The sequence below is a fragment of the Monodelphis domestica genome, chromosome 3, assembly GCF_027887165.1.
Source record: "Monodelphis domestica isolate mMonDom1 chromosome 3, mMonDom1.pri, whole genome shotgun sequence".
Taxonomy (NCBI): Eukaryota; Metazoa; Chordata; class Mammalia; order Didelphimorphia; family Didelphidae; genus Monodelphis; species Monodelphis domestica.
Window position 1 is genome coordinate 34,077,891 of NC_077229.1, and position 21,305 is coordinate 34,099,195.

The 21,305-nt window shown below is 40.7% G+C and overlaps 1 protein-coding gene across 1 annotated transcript in view; it reads left to right on the top strand.

Moving 5' to 3' along the window:
- The window catches only part of LOC100023537 (kinase suppressor of Ras 2), a 341,593-nt gene that overhangs the window by 175,992 nt on the left and 144,296 nt on the right, over positions 1 to 21,305 (top strand). The window contains exon 4 of the mRNA XM_056821664.1: positions 7,076 to 7,159. Coding sequence (XP_056677642.1) covers positions 7,076 to 7,159 — 84 coding nt within the window. The remainder of the gene's footprint in view (positions 1 to 7,075; positions 7,160 to 21,305) is intronic.

Here is a 21,305-nt window from a genome sequence, read left to right on the forward strand (position 1 = left end):
TTATTACTTATGCTATATATCATTGTTATTATATAATCTATTCTATGCAATATATAATAAATATCATTACATTATGAAGATTATATTATTAAAGCTAATACTAATAATAGACATTTCCATAGCACTTCAAGTACTTCATATATAGTCAGAGAGAGTTTCATTTTTGTCATTGTATCCTCAGCATCTAGGACAGGGTTGGCTTATAATGGATGCTGGCTAATTGAGTATCTCATTTGATGGAAGACTTGGTCCCAGTACTGCCTAGTGCAAAAAGTATATACGGAGGCTGACAATTAAGTGGCATAGTGAATAGAGTGCTGGGTATAGAATAGTAAATTGCTGTCCAGTTATATCTGACAATTCATGAACCCATTTGAAGTTTTCTTGGCAGATATACTGAAGTGGTTTGCTATTTCCTTCTCCAGCTCATTTTACAAATGGGTAAACTGAGGCAAAACCAGTTAAGTGACTTGCTTAGGCTGGCACAGCTAGTAAGTATCCAAGGCCTATTTGAACTCATGAAGATGAGTCTTCCTGATTCTAATCCCAGCATTCTATCCACTGGGCCACCTAGCTACTCCAAAAATCGGGATGTGAGTTTAAATTTAGTCTCTGATAACTACTAGCTGTGTCATCCTAGGCAAGTCACTCCTATTATACTCTTCTGGAAGGGAAAGACCCCCAGGGGAGTTGGAGTAAACTGGGAAATATTTCTGGCCAGTTGAGCACACACTGCTAATTGTCCCGGCAGCCTTCATCTACTTCTCTGGAAAGGAAGCACCTCCCTTGAGGTAGCCAGGACCCCAGACTTCTCAGGCTCATGAGGTAGACATTCCTCTTTTAAGGTTCCTGCTCTCAGAAAAGAAACACAAGGCAGAGGAGGCAGCTGAGGACTCCATATCCCACCTCAGTCTCATGTGGCAAGTACATATGGTTGGTTCTTGGTCTATGACTTCTGTAGCTGCTGCTGGAGGAGGACAGAAGGAATAACAATAATAATAACAATAGCCAGTATTTATATAGTGCTTAAAGGATCTTACTTCACCACCTCAACGACCTTGGGAGCTAGGTGCTCTTAATTATTCCTATTTTACAGATGAGGAAACTGAGGCAGGGAAGTTAAATGACTTATCCAGGGTCACATAATGAGTGTTTGAGGCAGGATTTGAACTCAATTTTTTGGGCTCTTTAACCATTGCAATACCTTGCTTCCACTAAAGAAAAGAAATTTCTTTCTTCCTCAAAGGAAGTTTGAGGGAGACCTGGGTCTCAAGAAGAGACCAGCTTGAAAAAAGAGTCTTTTGTCCCCATATTTGCTTATTTAGCCTACTGAGTCCCTCTTGACTCAATCGCCAATCTTCTTTGGCATCCTTTCCACCCTGACCCTGCCAGAAGGACTAAGGGACCAACCCAGAGCTCCTTTATTAAGGGGTCAGAGGTATTGGCTTACCCCTTGGATTTTCCATGTTGTAGTCTTGCTAAGATCAAACCTGTGATCTCTTGAACCTAAGCCACCCCTGCCCTCCTTCTGGGATCCTCTTGCACCCAGCCCCTCCTGGGAACCAGGGCAGAATTGCCCATAGTTTGCTTTTCCTGGGTGAACCCTCAGTGACCTGCAGACTGAGCTCTCCCTCTGCACCCTAGGGCAAAAAATAGTACACCCTGAAGCTTCAGTGAACATTTCACCCTCCTCATGCTGGAGCTCTCTCATCCCAGCTGTCAAGCCCATGGGTGGGGGGAGAAGATTTGCTTCAGCTCCCAGCTCCCAGCTCCCAGCTCCCAGCTTCCACTAATTAACTATAACGCACTCCAATTCTGGCTGATGAGCCTGATATAAATCACATGCCTGGAAGCCAATAAATACTCAAAAATGAATACTTGCTTGTCCATGGAACTCCCTGAAGTTTCCATGATGATCCTCTCCCAGGCCATCAGAAATGAAAAGCAGCCCAAAACATATCAAATGCAGAGGAAACAGCCGCTTTGGGGCCCCGTAGAACAGATGATCTGGAGAGGGACCTGGGGACCTTGTATTCCGAGTTAAATTTATGCTTCTGCTCTGGTGATAATAATAAACACAGGAGCACCAGGACTTTTTTGGTCCCAGCCATTTCAATTCCAAAAGCATTATGAAGCATCGTTTATGTCCCAGATACTGTGCTAGGAGAGAGAGAGAGAGAGAGAGAGAGAGAGAGAGAGAGAGAGAGAGAGAGAGAAGGAGAGAGAGAGCGCAAAGAGTTCCTACTCTCAAGGAGCTTCCATTCTATAAAGGAAAATTATATATATGCAGAAAAACAAATACGAGGTTTCACTTTTAAACCACAGTGTTGAAAGATTGAATGAAAAAGCATTTATTTTCATTTTTTAAAAAACCCTTCTACCTTCCGCCTTAGAATCAATTTCAGGTATTAGTTTCAGGGCAGAAGAACAGTAAGGGCTAAGCAATGGGGGTTAAGTGACTTGCCCAGGGTCACACAGTTTGTATGTGTCTGAGGATAGGTTTGAACTCGGATTTTCCTGACTCTAAGCCCAGCAGTCTAGCTTTTGGCCCCCTAGAAACCCCAGTCTGGAGTATCTCAAGGAAAGACAATTTATTACAGGGGGGAAAGAATAAAACATATCATCATGGCTGAAAGCAGAACTGATTTGAACTGATTCAAGCAGCTTCAGGCTGGGTACACAACTAGGCAGGGTAGATCAGATGCCACCATGAGGGCATCTGGCAGTGAGCAAGACTTTTAAGATAGCCATGTTGTGTCTTTTGCGATCTCAGCCAGAGAATAGGATAACTCCAGGAAAACAACCATATTAACTTTGGGAGTACTGTCTGTCATCTAGACCACAGAGAAGTAAATTAAAGTCATTTGGAGTGATTCCTTACATTGGGAGAAATCTGTAAAGGTCTTCTATTGTAGATAACACCTGAGCTCCTAATCGTTCCAGTCTTTGGCAAAGTGTTAATGCATTCTGGGACATTAAGGAGGATCTGTATTGACACCATTAATAAATGCCTCTACTCAGTTCTTTTTCCCCCTCTCTATGGTTCTTGAAAAAGATTTTAACTTTGCAAAGCACCTTAATTATCTTTACAATATCCCTTTGAATAGGTGTTATTGTGACCATTTGTCAGATCAGAAAACTGAAGTCGAAGAGGTTAAATAGTTTGCTGATTGTTGACAGAGCTTGAATGAAGTTCAAGTCTATACTCTTTCCAGGCAGCTCCTAAGAATATTTTTTGGAAACAACTTGAGAGTAGAAGCTGTCTTTTGCCTCTTTTTCTATCCCCCAGTTACTCTCAGTTTTCTCATCTGTCAAATGAGCTGGAGAAGGAAATGGTCAACCATTCTAGTATCTGCCAAGAAAATGCCAAATGGGGTCACAAGCATTAGGACAGGACTGAGCATCGATACAACATATCTTACAAATGGCTCTGGGGCAGGTTACTGTATTTCTCAAAACTCTAGGCAATTTTTTTTATTTGAAAATTTTTATTTAATTGATTTAGAATATTTTTCCATGGTTACATGATTCATGTTCTTTCCCTACTCTCCTCCCACCTCCTCCCATAGCCAATGAGCAATTCCATTGGGTTTTACATGTGTCATTGATTAAGACCTATTTCCATATTGTTGACATTTGCACTTAAGTGATTGTTTAGAGTCTACAGCCCCAATCACATCCCCATCAACCCATGTGATCCAGCAGTTGTTTTTCATCAGCATTTTCTCTGGATGTGGATACTTTTCTTTCTCATAAGTCCCTCAGAATTGCATTGCTGCTAGTAGAGAAGTCCATTACATTCGATTGTGCCACAGTGTATCCATCTCTGTGTATAATGTTCTCCTGGTTCTGCTCCTTTCACTCTGCATCAGCAATTTTTTTAACGCTTACCTTGTTTTAGTATCAATTCTAAGACAGAAGAGCAACAGTAGACATTAGGATTAAGTGATCTGCCCAAGATCACACAGCTAGGAATTATCTGAGACCACATTTGAACCCAGTTCCTCTTGGTTTCATGCCTGGTACTTTCTCCACTGTGGTACCTAGCTGCCCCTCTAGGGAAATTTCCGAGACCCATAAATTGAGGAGAAAGTGACAAATTGCTTTGGACCAGGAAGTTCCTCACCTTGAACCCCTTACCCTAAAAAGCCCAGTCTCTAACGTTAGATTTTGAAGAGATCCCTTCAGGTTGTCTTCCCTGGTTTAACATATAAACTCCTTGAGGGCAGGGATGCTCTCCCTCTTGCCTTTATCTCTCTAGTGCTTAGGAGAGTGCTAGTTCCTAATAAGAGCTTGAAAAATGTGTTCTTGCTGGTTACCTAGGCAGGTGAAAGAGAAATTCTCACATGATAACAACTAGTATTTACATAGCACTTTATATAGGTGATCTCAGTTGATCCACAGCACAGCTGCAGGAGGTGGGAGCTTCATTATTATCAGGAAAAGGAGCCAGATGAAGTGATTCGCCCAGGGTTGCAGAAAGCTTCTGAGGCAGTATTTTAACTCCAGTGTGCCTGATTCTCACCATGGCATGATCTAGCTGCCTCCCTTAAACTAAACTCATTTATTATATAAAAAGTGATTGTGAAGTGGCCTCCTGGGAGCCAAGCTCTCGGCTGCTGTCCAGCACCAGCCAGCTAGAACTCGCCATCTTTTCCCCCTTAGAGGAGAAAGGGACTTGCTTAGCCCTGCTTTACAGACTAGAGAAATCCAGTGACATTCATGGGGATTTGTCCCCCTCTCATCGCAGGGGTCTCTCAGCTAAGAGGGAGGGAAAGGAGGAGTGGCAAAGAGGCTCTTGGGAAAAACTTCCCTAAAAATGGGAATAGGCTCCGGAATGGGATGAATCCAAGCAAGCATCAGCCTCATTTGCAAATCTTCATTGTTTTACAGATTAAGTTGTTGCTGTCCTTCTTAGGTTTCTGACTCGGGCCAGACTGGGGAGACCTAGGCATCTGTTTAGAGCTTCTGTGAGAAGAGGAGGAAAGGACTTACCCCTCTCTCCCTCCAAGCACCGTGTGTCCCTACCCTTCCCCCGTCCCTTTCATATGCTCAGACACCAATTTATATAATCACATCCAACTTTCATTTCAACTAAGATCCAGCTGAGATTAGATACAACTCCAGCTGATGCTGATAAAAATCGAAAATTCACTCTGACCTGGCAACCTTCAATAAATTTCCCATTCCCAGCCCTGCTGGCTGCAGCCTGTCTCCTGGAAAAGAAACTGGGCCCCAGGCAAGTGGCTGGAGAGATGGATGCAACTCATTTAGCCCTTGCATCTTCTCTGCTTTAGAATTGCCCACCTTTTTCTCTTTTTCCTTTCCCCTTCTTTCTTATGTTAGTATCTAGGGAAGAAGGAAGAATCAGGAGATGGTCAGGGTGAGCTGGAAGGGGCAACTTAGTAATGATGATGGCTAACAAACATTTATGTAAGGTTTATATAAACATTTCTATTAAGGTTTGCAAAGCACTTTACAAATATGATCTCTTTTGACCTTGCAAGGTGGGTGCTATTATTATTATTCCCATTTTGCAAATCAGGAAACTGAGGCAAACAGAGGTGAAGTTACTTGCCAAGCTAGGATCTGGATTTGTGCTCAGCTTTTCCTAACTCTAGGTCTAGCACTATCCACTTAAACTTATTAGCTGCCTTCGAACAATAAATGAATGATATGGAGAAGACCCTGGCATAAATCCCACTCTTCTTTGTAATTCTGGGCACCTCAACTCCCTTTTCTCTGCCCCAGTTTCCTCCTATGTAAAAAAGAAGAGGTCTTGGGTTGAAATCTGGCCTCAAACACTTCCTAGCTATGTGACCCTGGGCAAGTCATTTAACCCCAATTGACTGGCCCTTATCACCTTTCTGCCTTGGAACTGATACTTAGTATTATTTCTAAGACAGAAGGTTAAAAAAATAATGCATCTGAAACTTTAAAAAGTGTTATGAAATTTTTTGGAGAGCCAATTCTTAAACCTGTATGCTTCTGACTACACTACAGCCAAAATTACCTTCTGGCTGTTCTGTGAACATGATAATTCATCTTCTTCTTTATGCCTTTATGCCATACTTCATTCTCTATTTCTGGAATGCACTCCCTCCTTACCTCTACCTCAGAGAACACCCAGTCATCTTTAAAATGAAGCTCAGGGATCAAAAACAAGGGAAGAGGGCCTATTTGTACAGAGATATTTATAGCAGTTCTTTTTGTGGTAGCAAAAAATTGGAAATTGAGAGGATGTCCATCATTTGGGCAATGACTGAACAAGCTGTAGTGTATTAATGTGATAGAACACTATTGTTCTATAAGAAATGAAGAACAGGATGGTTTCAAAAATTAGTGGGGAAGACTTAGATGAACTGATACAAAATGAAGTGAGCAGAACCAGGAGAATAATATACACTGTAACAACAGTATTGTAAGGATGATCAAATTTAAATGACTTGGCTATTCTGATCAATAAAATGACCTAAGACCATTCTGAAGAACTCATGATGAAAATGCTATCTACCTCCAGAAAGAGAACTAGTGAACTCTGAGTTCAAATTGAAGTAGAATGTATTGTTTCTTTATTTTTATTGAGGGGTTTTGTATATGTTTTCTTTTGCAACATGGCTAATGAGGTATATTTTATCTTTTGCATAAATTCATAACCTTTATCACAACCTTTATCAATTGCTTGCTTTCTTAAGGGATAGTGAAGGGAAGGAGAGAGAATTTGGTACTCATATTTAAAAATTAAAATTAAAAATTTTATATGTAATTGGGAAATATTTAATGAAATTAAAAACCTTTAAATGCAGATTGGGCTAAAGTGTCTCTGAGGTTCTTTCCAATTCTAAATCTGTGATCCTAAATCACTTTACTGATATGGGACTCAGTTTCCTCACCTGTAAAATGAGAGGATTCATCCCTAAAGTCTCTTTAAAACATAAAACTGTCATCTCAACAGTAGGTATTCACATAAGAATCACACTGATTTTGGGGCTCACTTGGTTCTCTTTAGAAAGTTCAAGTCCATGTTTGAGATTGCCCTCTATTTGTCCTCTAACTCAGCCTCTCTCTTTTTCAGATTTTCCACCAAGTACTGGATGTCTCAGACTTGCACTGTCTGTGGGAAAGGAATGTTGTTTGGACTGAAATGTAAAAACTGCAAGTAGGTGTCTACAATTCAAAGTCCTTTGTCATGTTGCCTGAAATCACTAAGACTCAAAGCTTGGTCTTGAAGCTTGGTTGGGTCTCTGATCTTTCTCTGTCTCAGTAGTAGAATCTCAGATAAACTCTGGCTCCCTGGGACCAAATATATAGTACCAATGTTGCTGAAATGCTTCCAAAGTAACAAAGTACTTTCTGACAGGGGTTTGCAAGGTTTTAATGTAGCAATGTACTAAAAGAAGCCAATGGAGTAGCATTACACACCCTTGACAGGGCTGAGTAAGATAACAAAATTATATGGCCTTCTGTATTGGTTCTGCTCATGAGGTTGACTCAAGAAAAAAAATTCTCATAGAAATGAAGCATATAGAAACTCTAAGGATCCTTTTCCCCAATTCCCTTTTCCACTGACAAGTCAGTTCTAGAACTTGGCTAGTGACATCTTCCACTCAGAGTTGAAAGATACTCTCAATAGCATTGGCTCAAGCCTTCACAAGTGTGCTTTCTCTTTATAAGATCATTAGTTAAGAAATATTTAGTCAGACAGCTTTAAGTATCTTTTAGAAGGGAGAATATTTACTAAAGTGGCACAGAAGGTATTAGAAAGCATTTCCTTAATAGTGTCTGATATGCTTTTTCACAAGTATATACAGATGTGGTAAAGAGATGACTCACAACTGCTAGGTGCTAGAAGTCCTTTTCTGCTATCTGTAGAGTATGGTCAATCTACATCCATCTCACCTCGGCTTTCCCAGTTGGCTGATCCAGGGGTATTGCTTAGGACACCAAGGGGAAGTTGGGAAGTCCAGTATTCTGTTGACATTAAATCTGGAAGCTCTGATCAGAGATGGAGGGAGGAAAGGAAACCTAGTTAAGAATGAAGAGGGCTCTCCTTCTGTCTAGGTGGTTCCTTCTCAGAGAGTTCCACTAGAACTTCATGTTAACTATAGCATCTCAAATCCCCTCTCCTACTCATTTGATAATTTATAGATAATTCCTAAGGCATGGTCAAGTTTCCTTGGCTGATTTGAATTAGATTTTTGTGCAACTGTTAGTCTAGCTCAAAAGCCTTTTCTAACATAATCCAAGGTCTTTTGATAAATTGACTGGGCCATGGTTTCACCTAGTTAAGGGTTTAGAGCTAACGTGGAGGTGTTTTTACTACATTCAGAAAAAATGTTATAATTAGAATCAGAGGTCATGAGTAATTATAGAATCATAGACACAGAGCTAGAAAAGACTTGAGATCATCAGTCAAATTCTGATTCTTAAAATACATCTTCTATGACCTAGGGCAAGTTGCCCCATACTTATAGACTTCAGGCTTCTCACCTATAAATAGATGGCATCTTGGTACAATTTATTTAAAAAAATTTAAACCCATACCTTCTGTCTTGAAGTCAATAATATATATTGGTTTCAAGACAGAAGAGTGGTAAGGGCAAGGCAGTGGGGGTTAAGTGACCTGCCCAGAGTCACATAGTTAGGAAGCATCTGAGGCTAGATTTGAACCTAGGACCTCCCATATCTAGGCCTGGCTCTCAATCCACTGAGCCACCTAGACGCCCCCTTTGGTCCAATTTAAAGGATTGGCTTTGGAATGGGAAATCTGGGTTCAAATCCCAGTATTGCTACTTCCTACCTGAATAATCAACCTTCGGCACATGCCATAACCTGCCTGAACTTCATTTTATTCATTTGTAAGAATGAAGGGCCAGGAATAGATGGACTCTGGGATCCCTTTGAGTCCTAAAGTTCTGATCCCGTGAACAACTTCAAACTAGATTGTATCTCATTTATATGACATGTTGAAAGACAGTGGAAGGTGTCTGTGAACTTATTACCTATATGGCCAGATCATTTGACCTCTCTCACAATTTCCCTATTGATAAAACCTCTGAACTATCTTCTAGCAATAGAGCTTCCACGATATTTCTTTGCAGTCAATTTATACTTCCATGATATTTCTTTGCAGTCAATATGCACCCACCTCTTATCCATTCTAATTTTATTCTAAGGTGCTGTAGTTCTTCCCTTCCCCTCTGTTCTCCCATACTTTCTCCATGGTGTTCCCTCAAAAGGTTCAGCTTTGGAAATTTAGCCGTCCCACCGGCTGGTGTTCCTTTGGCTTCTAACTAGCCAGGTAGAAGGGATGCCAGTGAGGCCTTGGCAGGGAAAGTTTGTCTTCTTCCTTGTTCCTCTTCATTCTTATGGGGAACTGGAGTGAAGATAAGACTGGAGTCCCCTCCATCCCTCTTAGGAACCAAGAGGATTAATTAGCTAAAGTCTTAACCACTTTAAGTGTTCTGGGGCCAGATTGGGAGGTAATTAGAAGGCATTCCTATTACAATAACTCCCAATTCCCTGGGATCCTGGACCATCCTGGACCGTGCCGGTAAGGAGGGCAGGGTGATTGTGGATGGTTTTCTTGCCGACAAACCAACATTAATTAGATCCAGCTCAGAGGCTTCTTAATTTCCATTTGCACACATGGCTGCGTCAAAAGTGGCTTTTATAGTCTGTGTCTAGTTGCATCATGTTCTTTTCAAAGGGGGGAATGGCAACCCTCACATCCTCTCACCTGCAGAGAGGCTCCCTTTGAAGACAGGTAATTAGGTGACAGGCAAGCAGCCAGGGGGAGGCAATGGGGCTGAAACCTGAGGAGCTTAGATTCTCAGTACCACTAACTTAGACTCCCTTCTTCCCTGTGTTCTAGGAGGAAATAGGCAAGTTCTAAGGAAAGATAGCAGTCAGAGAAGGAATAGAGGAAGCTGAGACAGAGAGAGAAAGAAAGAATTGGGTTATAGTGAAAAAAATTACTAGCTCTGGAGTCAGGGAATCAGGTTCAAATTCCACCTCTCATCCTCTCATGCCTATGACACGTATGATCTTGGTCAAGTCACTTAGCTTTCTGAGACTTCAGTTTCAGCATTTGTAAAATGAAGGGAGTTGGGCTAGATGACCTCTGGGGTCCCTTCCAGTTTGAGATCTGTGATCTACGCTTACAATTCTAGTAGCCAAGAGAGAGGGGGAGACAGAGTATGTGTCATCATTTGTCTAGTTTTTATTCAGTACCTATTGAATTCAAGTTACTTTTCTTGATGTAAGGGATATAATGATAACAATGAGACAGTTCTTGTCCTTAAGGAAATGGAAGAAGATGGTGGAAGAGGAGAGAAAATAGTTAGTTCATAGATAAATAAATGTAGGATATAAACAAAATAAATACAAACGTATTTGAAAGGGACATCAGTTTCCCCATCTGTATAATAGGAGAATGACAACTGCAGTATCCTAAGTGATTGCAAGACCCAATGAGGACATCATATATACTGCTCTGCCACCTTAAAAAGACCATTAGCCAGCTGTTATTGTTACTCCCTCCTTTTTTAGACAGCTCACATTTTTAGAACATTTCCCCATTTATAATGAGCCTCAACCTTCTTCCCTGTAATTCCCATTACTTGGTCCTACTTCCTCCCTCAGGAACTCCTCTGAATGTCTGATCCCACTAATCTGTCTAACTGGACCCTGAAAACTGCTTACATGGTTTAGGTATGCAGGTACACACATTTATATGTAAATTTTATGCAAACCACAAACACACATTTTGAAAAATGCCCTCATATAGCAGCAGCAGCAGCAAAAACATTTATCACAAAAGCAAAATATATCAATAAAGTTAGTTGTTTTTTTTTAAGATGGATTTATCCTCTTTCTCCCTGTCTCCTTGCTTTTCTGTCCCCCCCTTTCCAACTTCATCTCTCCCTCCTTTCCTCTCTCTCTCCCCTTTCTGTCTCTCTGTATCAGACTCTTTCTCTTTTCTGTCTTCATCTCCTTTTTGTCTGTCTTTCCATTCTCTGTCCATCGTTCCATCTAGTCTCTTCTTTCTCCTTTTTTACTATTTCTCCTCTTCTTTCCCTCTTCTTGATATTTCTTTCCCCTCTTCTCTTTACTGTAGCTCCTGTCTCTGTCTCTTCCCCTCTTATCCTGCTCTCTTTCTTCTTTTTCCCCCAATTCCCCACCCAAAGCCATTCTTAGACTCCAACAGGTGCTTTGCCAATGATATAAATAGACCTGGTTCCTCACTTTTACAAGTTTACAGTTTGACCACACTGCTGGTGTTATAGTAGTAGTAGTAGTAGTAGTAGTAGTAGTAGTAGTAGTAGTGGGAAGAGGAGGAGGAGTAATAGAGATGATGGTAGTGGTGATGATGGTGGTTGTAGTAATGGTGGTAGTAGTAGCTAGCATTTATATAGTATTTTTAGATTTTCATATTGCTTCATAACATTATTTCATTTGATCTTTACAAACATTTCTGGGAGATAGATGCCATTATTATCCTTGTTTCGTGGATAAAGAAACTAAGGGACTTACCCAAAGCCACACAGCTGCTAAGTGTCTGAGGCTGGTTTTGAACTCATCTTCCTAACTCCAGGGCTATCAATTGATTTATCCACTGTACTGCCCCTGAAGGAAGTTAGAGGAAAGATGAGATGGAAGAGGAGGAGGATAATGATAATGATAAGCCTACTTAGGAATAGGGACAGGGACTGTGGGACCTGTGATTCTTTGATCCAGAGATCTTCAGGAAGAGGAAACTACCCCTACCAATACAGGTCAGCATCTCTTCTGCAACTTAGCTTCTTAATGAATTGCCCAGAACATTCACCTTAGAGTTAAATGACTTGTCCAAGGTCACAGAGTAAATATGCCAGAGGCAGAAGCTTATACCTCAACATTTTTATTCATTGGGAACAGAAATTGTTTTGTTTTCCTGTGAAATAATCCAAAGAAAATTCAATATAAAAGAACATTAGGAAAATCAAAACTTGTCCCAATGCCATTTCTTCCTAAGCTCCACTGAACATGGTAACAATGATAACTGGCAGTAATATCAACATTCAAATGTGCAAAGTACTTTCTACATATTTCATTGGAGGCTCCCCAACAATCTTGTGAGGGAGGTGCTCTAGGCATCATTCTATCCCCATTTTATAGATGTAAAAAGTGAGGCTCAGGGAGACAGTACGATGGCCCAGGATCATGTAGCTAGGAAATGAATTGTGGTTGACTGGGTTCTAAGACCAGATCTCTATCCATTCTACCATATTTCTTTTGTCTTTAAAGCATCCACAAAATCACAGAATATCTCAGTTGGGAGGGACTTGAGGAAGCAATAATGGTTCAGCTCATTCCTCAACTAGCATCCTCTCGACAATACGCATCACAAGGGGTCATCCAGGTTTGCTTAAAGACCTACATTGGGGAGAACCCCACACCTCCCCTTGAAGGCTCATTCCATTTCGGAGAAGCTCTCATGGTTGGCAAGCTTAGCCTATCAGGGAGTGAGCATCAGAAAGCAATTTAAACTCAGGTCCTCTGACTCCAGAGCCAAACCTAGAGAAGGGAGGTTGAAAATATGTCTGCTTGGTGTTTGCTGAGCTAAGATGGTTTCAGAGGGGGGTTGGGCAGTAAATCTTTATTGCTCATCCTCCAGGCTCCTCTGTTCTAGAAATTCTCCAGAGATGATTCATTAGCCACCCAGTCCTTTCTGGGACCTCATCCCCCAAGAAGCCAGGAAGCTTTCCCTTTTCGTTCTGTCTAACCTCATTCCCTCCTGCTGCATTTTAAGCCCATTTCCTCCGGAATTATCATCAGCTGTCTTGTTGGCGGCTTGAATGGAGAGATTAATGAATTAATAGGAAATTAGAGCCGGGAAAGCAATTTACAGTTATCGAAACCTTGCCATTTCATGTAATAGGTCCACTGATGTTTAGAGATGGGGTTTTAACTGCCCACGGTGGAAGTGTCAGCACAATTCCTTGGGGTGTCTGATAACTGTATTTGCAGCTGTCTGAAGTTTTCTTTCCTTGATGACTTTGCTGGCCCTCAATCACTCCTTCCTTATCGTCACCTGCCCCCCTCCATCTCCAAATGACTCCCTAGTCTTCAGTCAATTCTCTCTTCTACAGAGTGGAATGCCAATCTAATAACTGACAAGAGCTGGGGGGTGGTAGAGAAGGGAAGGGGGAAGGGTTGGCCAACTGCTGGAGTAGATGGTCCCTACAGAGGAATGCAGGACCCGGCTTTCTGGTGCCCTTTGCTTTATGGAAATGATGCTGTCGCAGATCCACATTGCTCTTTCCTGGAGATGGGGCAAGGGACCAGCCGGAAATGCAGCTGGGTTATTAACATTTAACTGTGTCCTATTTTTACCCATCATCCGGCTTGGAATGATCTCCTGTTTACAAGGCATTCTGCAGTGGGGTTTAGAACTTGCTCTGTGCCCTTTGGGAGAACGAATTAATTCAACAAGCTTTATTAAGGGGTTGCTATGAGCCTGGCTCTTCCATAGGCAGTGGGGAATCAGCAAAAACAAAAACACCACAAAACAAAGTATTTCCTGCCCTCAACGAATTTAATTAATACTGAGGTGGAAAGGGTGATAGGTTTGGACCTGGAAGACCTGGGTTTGAATCCTGCCTCTGCTGTTTTACTGACTGTGATGGTGGTCAAGGCATTCCTTCTCTCTTGGACTATTTGGTACCACGAAATACAATCATCCCAATTCCCAGAGAAGCAAACTGAATTTCAGAGATGTGAATGGATTTACTCGAAGTCTAACTAGCTAAGTATAGGATCTGGAAGTTGAACCTAAATCAGCCATCATGAGATCACTGAATTTTAAATCTGACTCCTATGTCCAGAAGAATTCTCTATACAATGTGTCTCACAAGAGGTCTGCTTAAAGACCTCCAATGAGAAGAGGGGAAATCCCTGCCCCTTCTTCCTCATGGACAAATCTAATGGTTGAGAGGTTTGTTCCTTTCCTTTTCCTTTTCTTCTTCCTCTTTCCATTCCCTTCCTTTCCCTCCCATTCCCTTCCCTCCCATTCCCTTCCCTCCCCTCTCCTTCCCTTCCCTCCCCTATCCTTTACTTCCCTTCCCTTTCCTTTCCCTAAAGTAGCCTTTTTTACAACTTCCCTTCCACTCCTTCTGACTTTGCCTTCTGGGAAGTAGAACAAAACTAATCACTCTACTATATGGCTATACTTAAAATGCCTAAAGGCAGGGGCAGCAAGGTAACTCAGTGGATAGAGACTCAGACTTGGAGTCAGGAAGACCCGAGTTCAAATCTGACCTCAGACACTTCCTAGCTTTGTGACCCTGGGCAAGTCACCTAACCCCAACTGCCTAGCCCATATTGCTCCTCTGCCTTAGAACCAATACTTGTATCAATTCTAAGGCAAAAGGTAAGGGTTTAAAAAATTAAATTTTAATTTTAAAAATACCTGAAGACAACTTTCATCTCTCCCCTCCCCACTTTCATCCTCAGGCTTTTCTTCTACGGACGAAATACCTCCCAGTCCCTCCAACTGATTCAATTCAATATAATAAATATTTATAGGATGCCTACTAGGTATTAGGCCCTGAGGACACAAAGTCTGCAGAGGCTCTCCTCTAGCTGTTTTTGGGAGTCTTACAAAAACTTAAGCATTTTCTCAAATTCCACTCATCTCTACCATGCACCCAACTTTGAGTCAGGCAGTCCAAGTGTTAAACAGTAATGGAAGTAGGGTAGAGACTGGAACTCTGCTTTCATTGGTGGAGGCAACTCCAAGTTGAGGCAACTTTTTCTCCCAATGCAGGTTGGCACTTTCTCTGCATTTCATACTCTTAGATTCTTGCTGGGGCAGCTGAGTAGCTCAGTGGATTGAGAGCCAGGCCTAGAGACAGGAGGTCCTGGGTTCAAATTTGGCCTCAGATACTTCCCAGCTGTGTGACCCTGGGCAAGTCACTTGACCCCATTGCCTAGCCCTTACCATTCTTCTGCCTTGGAGCCAATACACAGTATTGACTCCAAGACATAAGGTAAGGGTTTAAAAAAATAAAAAGATACTTGCCCATTGGCACCAAGAAGTTAAAGACTTGCCCAAGGTCACACAGCCTGTACATGCCAGGAATAGTAATGAAAAATTAGACAGTGGAACAGAGCAGCTATTTCTAGAGAAGTCAATCTTCTGGGTACAGCTTAACTTGTCTGCAGAAATACTTTGGCCCATGGGTTTTCTCTTTCTAATCCCCAGTCACTCTTAACACATTCTTAGAAGCCTGGAAATTAACTGAGGCCCTCGGCTGATCCTATCTGTTCCTTTTCCCCTGAATATCAGGCCCCTGGCTTCGGATAGGAAGCTTTCCACTCTAGAGAATTAACACAGGCTTTCTCTCTGAGAGTCAGGCTGCTTTGCATCAGACCATAGTCCTGGTGAATATTTTCTTGAAAGCCACCATGCCCTGACATTATTACCGAGCACTTTTTATATGCATGGAACTAGGGAGACTTCTAGAATAATTAGAGCCAACAGCCATAAAGTAATAACAATAACAACAATAAAAATAGATTTAGCGATAACAGCAATAATAACACATAGCAATTTCAAGCTTTCAAAGTGCTTTACAAATCAACCAATCAATCATTAAACAGCTATTAAACACTTCCTAAGGTTCAGGAATCCTACTAAGCTAAGTGTTAGGGATACAAAAGACAAGCATAAACAGTCCCTATCTGTAAAAAGCTTATAGTCTAATGGGGGAAAACAACATGCAAATAAATAGGTACATACAAGATTCATCCATCCATCCATCCATCCATCTATCTATCCATCCATCCATCTATCTACCCATCTATCTATCCAACCATCTATCTATCTGTCTGTCTGTCTGTCTGTCTGTCTATCCATTCATTTGTCCATCCATCTATTAATTTATCTATCCATCCATCCATCCATCCATCCATCTATCCATCTATCCATTCATCCATCTATCCATCTATCCATCTATCTATCTACCCATCTATCTATCCAACCATCTATCTATCTATCTATCTGTCTGTCTATCCATTCATTTGTCCATCCATCTATTAATTTATCTATCCATCCATCCATCCATCCATCCATCCATCCATCCATCCATCTATCCATCTATCCATCTGTCTGTCTGTCTGCCTGTCCGTCTATCTAGATATCTGTCTGTCTGTCTATACATATATGTATACATATACATATATATTTATATATCTATCACCCCCAAAAGGATAAGCATTATCTCCCCAAATGGCTTAGGTTACACATAATAGGAATTTAGGAATACTCAGTTATGTACACTGTATAAAGCCAAGTCCTGTCCAGCTTTAGGGCTTCACAGTTTCACATCTTGTAATGAACGAATGAATGAAAGCCTTATTTCCTTTAAGGTTCAACTCAAGCTCCACTTTCTACCTAATACTCCCAACTTTAATTGCCCTCTTCCCACCTCATCACTTTATGCCATATTCTCAATCTCTGTCTCTCATTCTGTCTCTGTTTCTTGATCTCTCTATTTCTCTGTCTCTGTCTCTCTTTCTCTCTTTCTACTCACTCCGCCATCATGCGTCTCATCTCTATATTTTTCTCTAATCTTATTCTTGCCTTTTCTTCCCTCCACTGTTTTATCTATCATCCCTCTTTATATATCCCTCTTTTTACCTGTCTATTCATCTTATTCCTATCTATTCATCTTTCCTCCCTTTCGCCTCTCCCTTCCTTCCTTCAAGCTCCTCCCTCCCTTCTTTCTCTTTTTCTTTCTCTTTTTCATTTTTTTATCCCTTTTCTCTCTTTTTCTCTTTCTTTCTTTTTCTCTCTCCTCCTCCTCCTCCTCCTTCTCCTCCTTATTCTTCTTTCTTCTTCTTCTCTCCCTCCCCCTCCAAGTTTTCTCCCCCAATAAAATGTAAGCTTCCTGAGGGAAAAGGCTATTTCATTTTCATCTTCACATCCCCACCACCTAGAAAATTACCTGTTGATTGATGAACAATTATGAATAGTCCTAGGGATTGCTGTAATAGCAGCAGAGAGAATTACAGATATTTAAGTCCTGAAGGGACCAAAGAGATCTAGACCATCTATTCTAATCCCTTTATATAACCTAGGAGAAAATAGAGGTCCAAAGAAAGAGGAAATAACTTCTCCAAGGTCATACAGAACTAAAACTTGGGCTTGGATCCTCTTTTAATCCAATGCCAATGCTCTTTCTACTGTCAATAGGGCAGGATATAAGAAACATCATGGTCTCTGCTGACATCTATATTGTTCAAATCCCAAGCTAGTCATAAGCACTAGATTCAGGAAACTTTAAACAAGAAAATGGAGGCTAAGCATTCTGACAAGTCCCTCTATTTCCCCAGGATTAAGAATGCCAACAGAGTGCTGGCTCAGCTCTACCTTAGGGAAAGCTGGAGGGAATCTCTCCTGTCAAATGAGTCTTTGAGCATCTCTTTCTGAGGCTCATTACCCAAGGAGTAAACACATGCAATTGGGCTGATAGATTTGAAAGGATTGGCTTATGCCAGATTTCTGATTTATCCCTTATCCCTCCCTTCATGCCTTGATTTTCTATATTTAAGGTCAGCATAAATCCCACTAAATTGCCAGGGAAGACCAGGAATTGTGAGCTAGTCTCCTTCAGAAATATATGGAATGTGGACAGCTTGGTAGCTCAGTGGATTGAGAGCCAGGCCTGGAGATGGGAGGTCCTGGGTTCAAATCTGACCTCAGACACTTCCAGCTGTGTGACCCTGGGCAAGTAACCCCCATTGCCTAGTCTTTACCACTCTTCTGCCTTGGAACCAATACACAGTATTGATTCCAAGCTGGAAGGTAAGGGTTAAAAAAAGAAAGAAAGAAATGGAATTCTTGGGGCTGGAGAAGAGAGATGGATAGAAACATCAGCTGTATATATGGAATCTGGCTTAGATGATAAAACAGAAATTCCTAACTAGAATAGCAAGTAAAATCCCATTTTTAAAACTCCTCACATTAGAATCTTAATCTATTCCAATTCCAAATGCACTCATTCAGTCCCCACTTAGGTACAAGACCTTGTACTATGTGCTGAGGATACATATAAGAAAAAAGAATCCATTCCTTTAAGAAGCTCTTACCATATCACTTTTCTTTGTGCTTCTCATAAACTTCTGAAGCTCCCAGTTTCCTCTTAGCCCAAATTCAAACTCTTTTATTTGTGATTTGAATACAACCCAACCCCAACCTTGCCTTCCAGACTCGTTTGTCATAATCCTTTTGATGCATTCCATAGTTGAATCAAATTGATCTGTTTCCTATTTCTCACATGGGACCCTCCATCTCCCATTTCTGTGCTCTGGGCTAGCTGTTCTCCATGCCTGGAGTGCTCATCTTTCTTGCCTCCGTCCCTTAGAATTCCTGGTTTCTTTCAAGACTCAGCTCAAACATCATCTTCTACATGAAGTATTTTCTGATCCACTGCCATTCTCATCCCCTACTTATTTTCCTGGTAGAATGTAGCTTCTGGAGACCAAGAATTGTTTTGATTTAATCTATTTCTCAGTGCTTAGCACAATGCCCAACACACAGTAGACACTTAATAAATACTTGATTTGATCAATTGTATTTATGGGATATATATGTAAACATATTTCATATATATCACATAGATAAGAAAATATGAGATTATTGGAGGAGGACTTGGAGGAAGGAGATATTTATTCATAGCTTAAGCAATCAAGGGAAGCATTTTATAGAATGTATCAAATGAGCTCAACCTGGAAAGAAGTTGAGAATTCTAAGAGATGGAATTGAGAAGGGAGTGCATTGACCAAAAGTTCCTTAAGGGCAGAGACTGTTTTTTACCTTTTTTATCCCCGATTCTTTAAAAAATGTTTATTTTTATTTTTTAATTGTTTATTTGTTTTTTAAGAATTTTTCCATGGTTACATGAATCATGTTTTTCCCTTCCTCTTTCCCTCCCCCCTCCTAGAGCCAACATGCAATTCCACTGGATTAAAAATCTATTATCATTCATTACCTATTTCCATATTATTCATTTTCATAATAGAATCATCTTTTAAAAACCAAACCCCCCAAAACAAGTAATAAATCATATGTCTTCCTTCTGCATTTCTACTCCCACAGTTCTTTCTCTGGATGTGGATAGATTCTTTTTCATAAATCTCTCGGAATTAAAAGTCTGTTACATTTGATCGTTCCACAATGTTTCACTTTCTGTGTACAATGTTCGCCTGGTTCTACTCTTTTCACTCCGCATTAGTTCATGGTCTTTCCAGCTCATATGGAAATCAAGCAGTTCATCATCCCTTACAGCACAATAGTATTCTATCACTATCAGATACTGCAATATGCTCAGCCATTCCTTAATCAAGGAACACCCCCTAATTTTCCAATTTTTGCCACCACAAGGAGTGCAGCTGTAAATATTTTTGTACAGACATTTTTCATTATTATCTTTTCAGAGTATAAACTTAGTAGTGGTATAGCTGGATCAAAGGGCAAAGCCTTTTAGACATAATTCCAAATTGCCCTCCAGAATGGTTGGATCAATTCATAACTCTACCAGAAATGCATTAGTATTCCAATTTTGCCACATTCCCTCCAACATTTATTATTTACCTATACTGTCATATTGGCCAATATGTCAGGTGGAAGGTAGTACCTCAGAGTTGTTTTGATCTGCTTTTTTCTAATCAGGTATATCCCCAACTCCTAATGTGGTGCCTGACACATAGTAGACCCTTAATAAAAGCTTATTGACTGGCAAGACTGACTGAATTTGAGTGATGAACTGGGCAAACTTATGGAGGTAGGAAATGGTATAATGTGTTCAGGACATAGTTAGGTCACTCCAAAGTGAAGAAGACTGTTAGATTTGGCCAATTCTGTTCCATAACCCTCAAATGAAATTGTGAGAAACAAATTGAGTAGAACTTAGAGAATATTACATACAGCTACAGAACTAATGTTTGAAGATTAACTCATGACTGTCCATCTCTAGAGCAAGAACTGATAAATAGAATCATAAAAAAGAGTTTATGTGTACACTTTTATTTTTTGGCAAGTGATGCTTTGTCCAGTGCAGGAAAAAGAGGGAGGGTGATAACTGGGAATTTTGATGTAGACAATAAACAAATAAATTATTTTTAAGAAGCTTTATAAATACTATCTCCTTTTCTTGTCCCACCTATCCTATGGAGTAGACAACACAGTACCTACATTTTAGAGATGAGAAACTTAGGCTCAAGGAGGGCAAATGGTTTGTCTATCAATCCATAGCTACTAAGAATTGGAGACGAGATTCAGACTCAGTTGTATTCTGATTCTCAGGCTAGCCCTATTTCCATTCTGACATACACTTTTAGGAAAAAAGATAATAATAACACTTTAAGGTTACAAAATGCTTTACATGTTATCTTAGTTAGTTCTCATAACATCTCAAGATAAATACTTTTATTATCCCCATTTCACAGATGGAGAAACTGAGGTGGAGAAGTTAATTCAGGAGCAGCTAGGTGGCTCAGTGGATAGAGCTCTGGACCTCATCTTCCTGAGTTCAAATTTGTACTCAGAGACCTACTTACTATCTGTGTCACCTTGGGCAATTCACTTAATCATGTGTGCCTTATTTTCCTCATCTGTAAAATGAGCTGGAGAACTATTCCAGTATCTTTGCCAAGGAAACCTCAGATGGGATCATGAAGAGTCAGACATGACTGAAAAACTACTGAACAACAACAACACACAGCAAAAAGCAGAATTCAAACTCAGATCTTTCTGGGTTGGACTTTGTATAAGTCCAACATTCTATTTCCTATGCCACCTTTGCCTCCTATCTCATATAGAAATGGTGACACTGGGAGAATAAAAGGTGTTTTTTTGTTACGTTCCTCCGAACATTCTTTCCATATCCTTTAAAAGCTGCTCTTGGAAAGAGGCGCATACTTGCAGGGTTATAGATAACACAATCAATGGGAACTATTCACATCCCTTCTTTGATGGAGTGAGCTTAATGCCCAAAGGAGGCATCGTACATGTACTGGACTCTTAACTCTGTACTCCAGGATCACTCTTGTGTTCCACAGATTCGCAATGAAAAAGTCTATTAACCAATTGATGGAGTCACTCATAAATGTGGCCATTTTCTCATGTCATTCTGGCTGCAGAACCCAGAAGTCTGATTTGGTCCCTAACTGTGGCTGCTCCAAGACTAAAAGCCCCAATTATGCCTTGCTTTGGACAGTAGTCTCCGACCTGCAGGGGTGGGGAGGGAGAGGAGAAGACA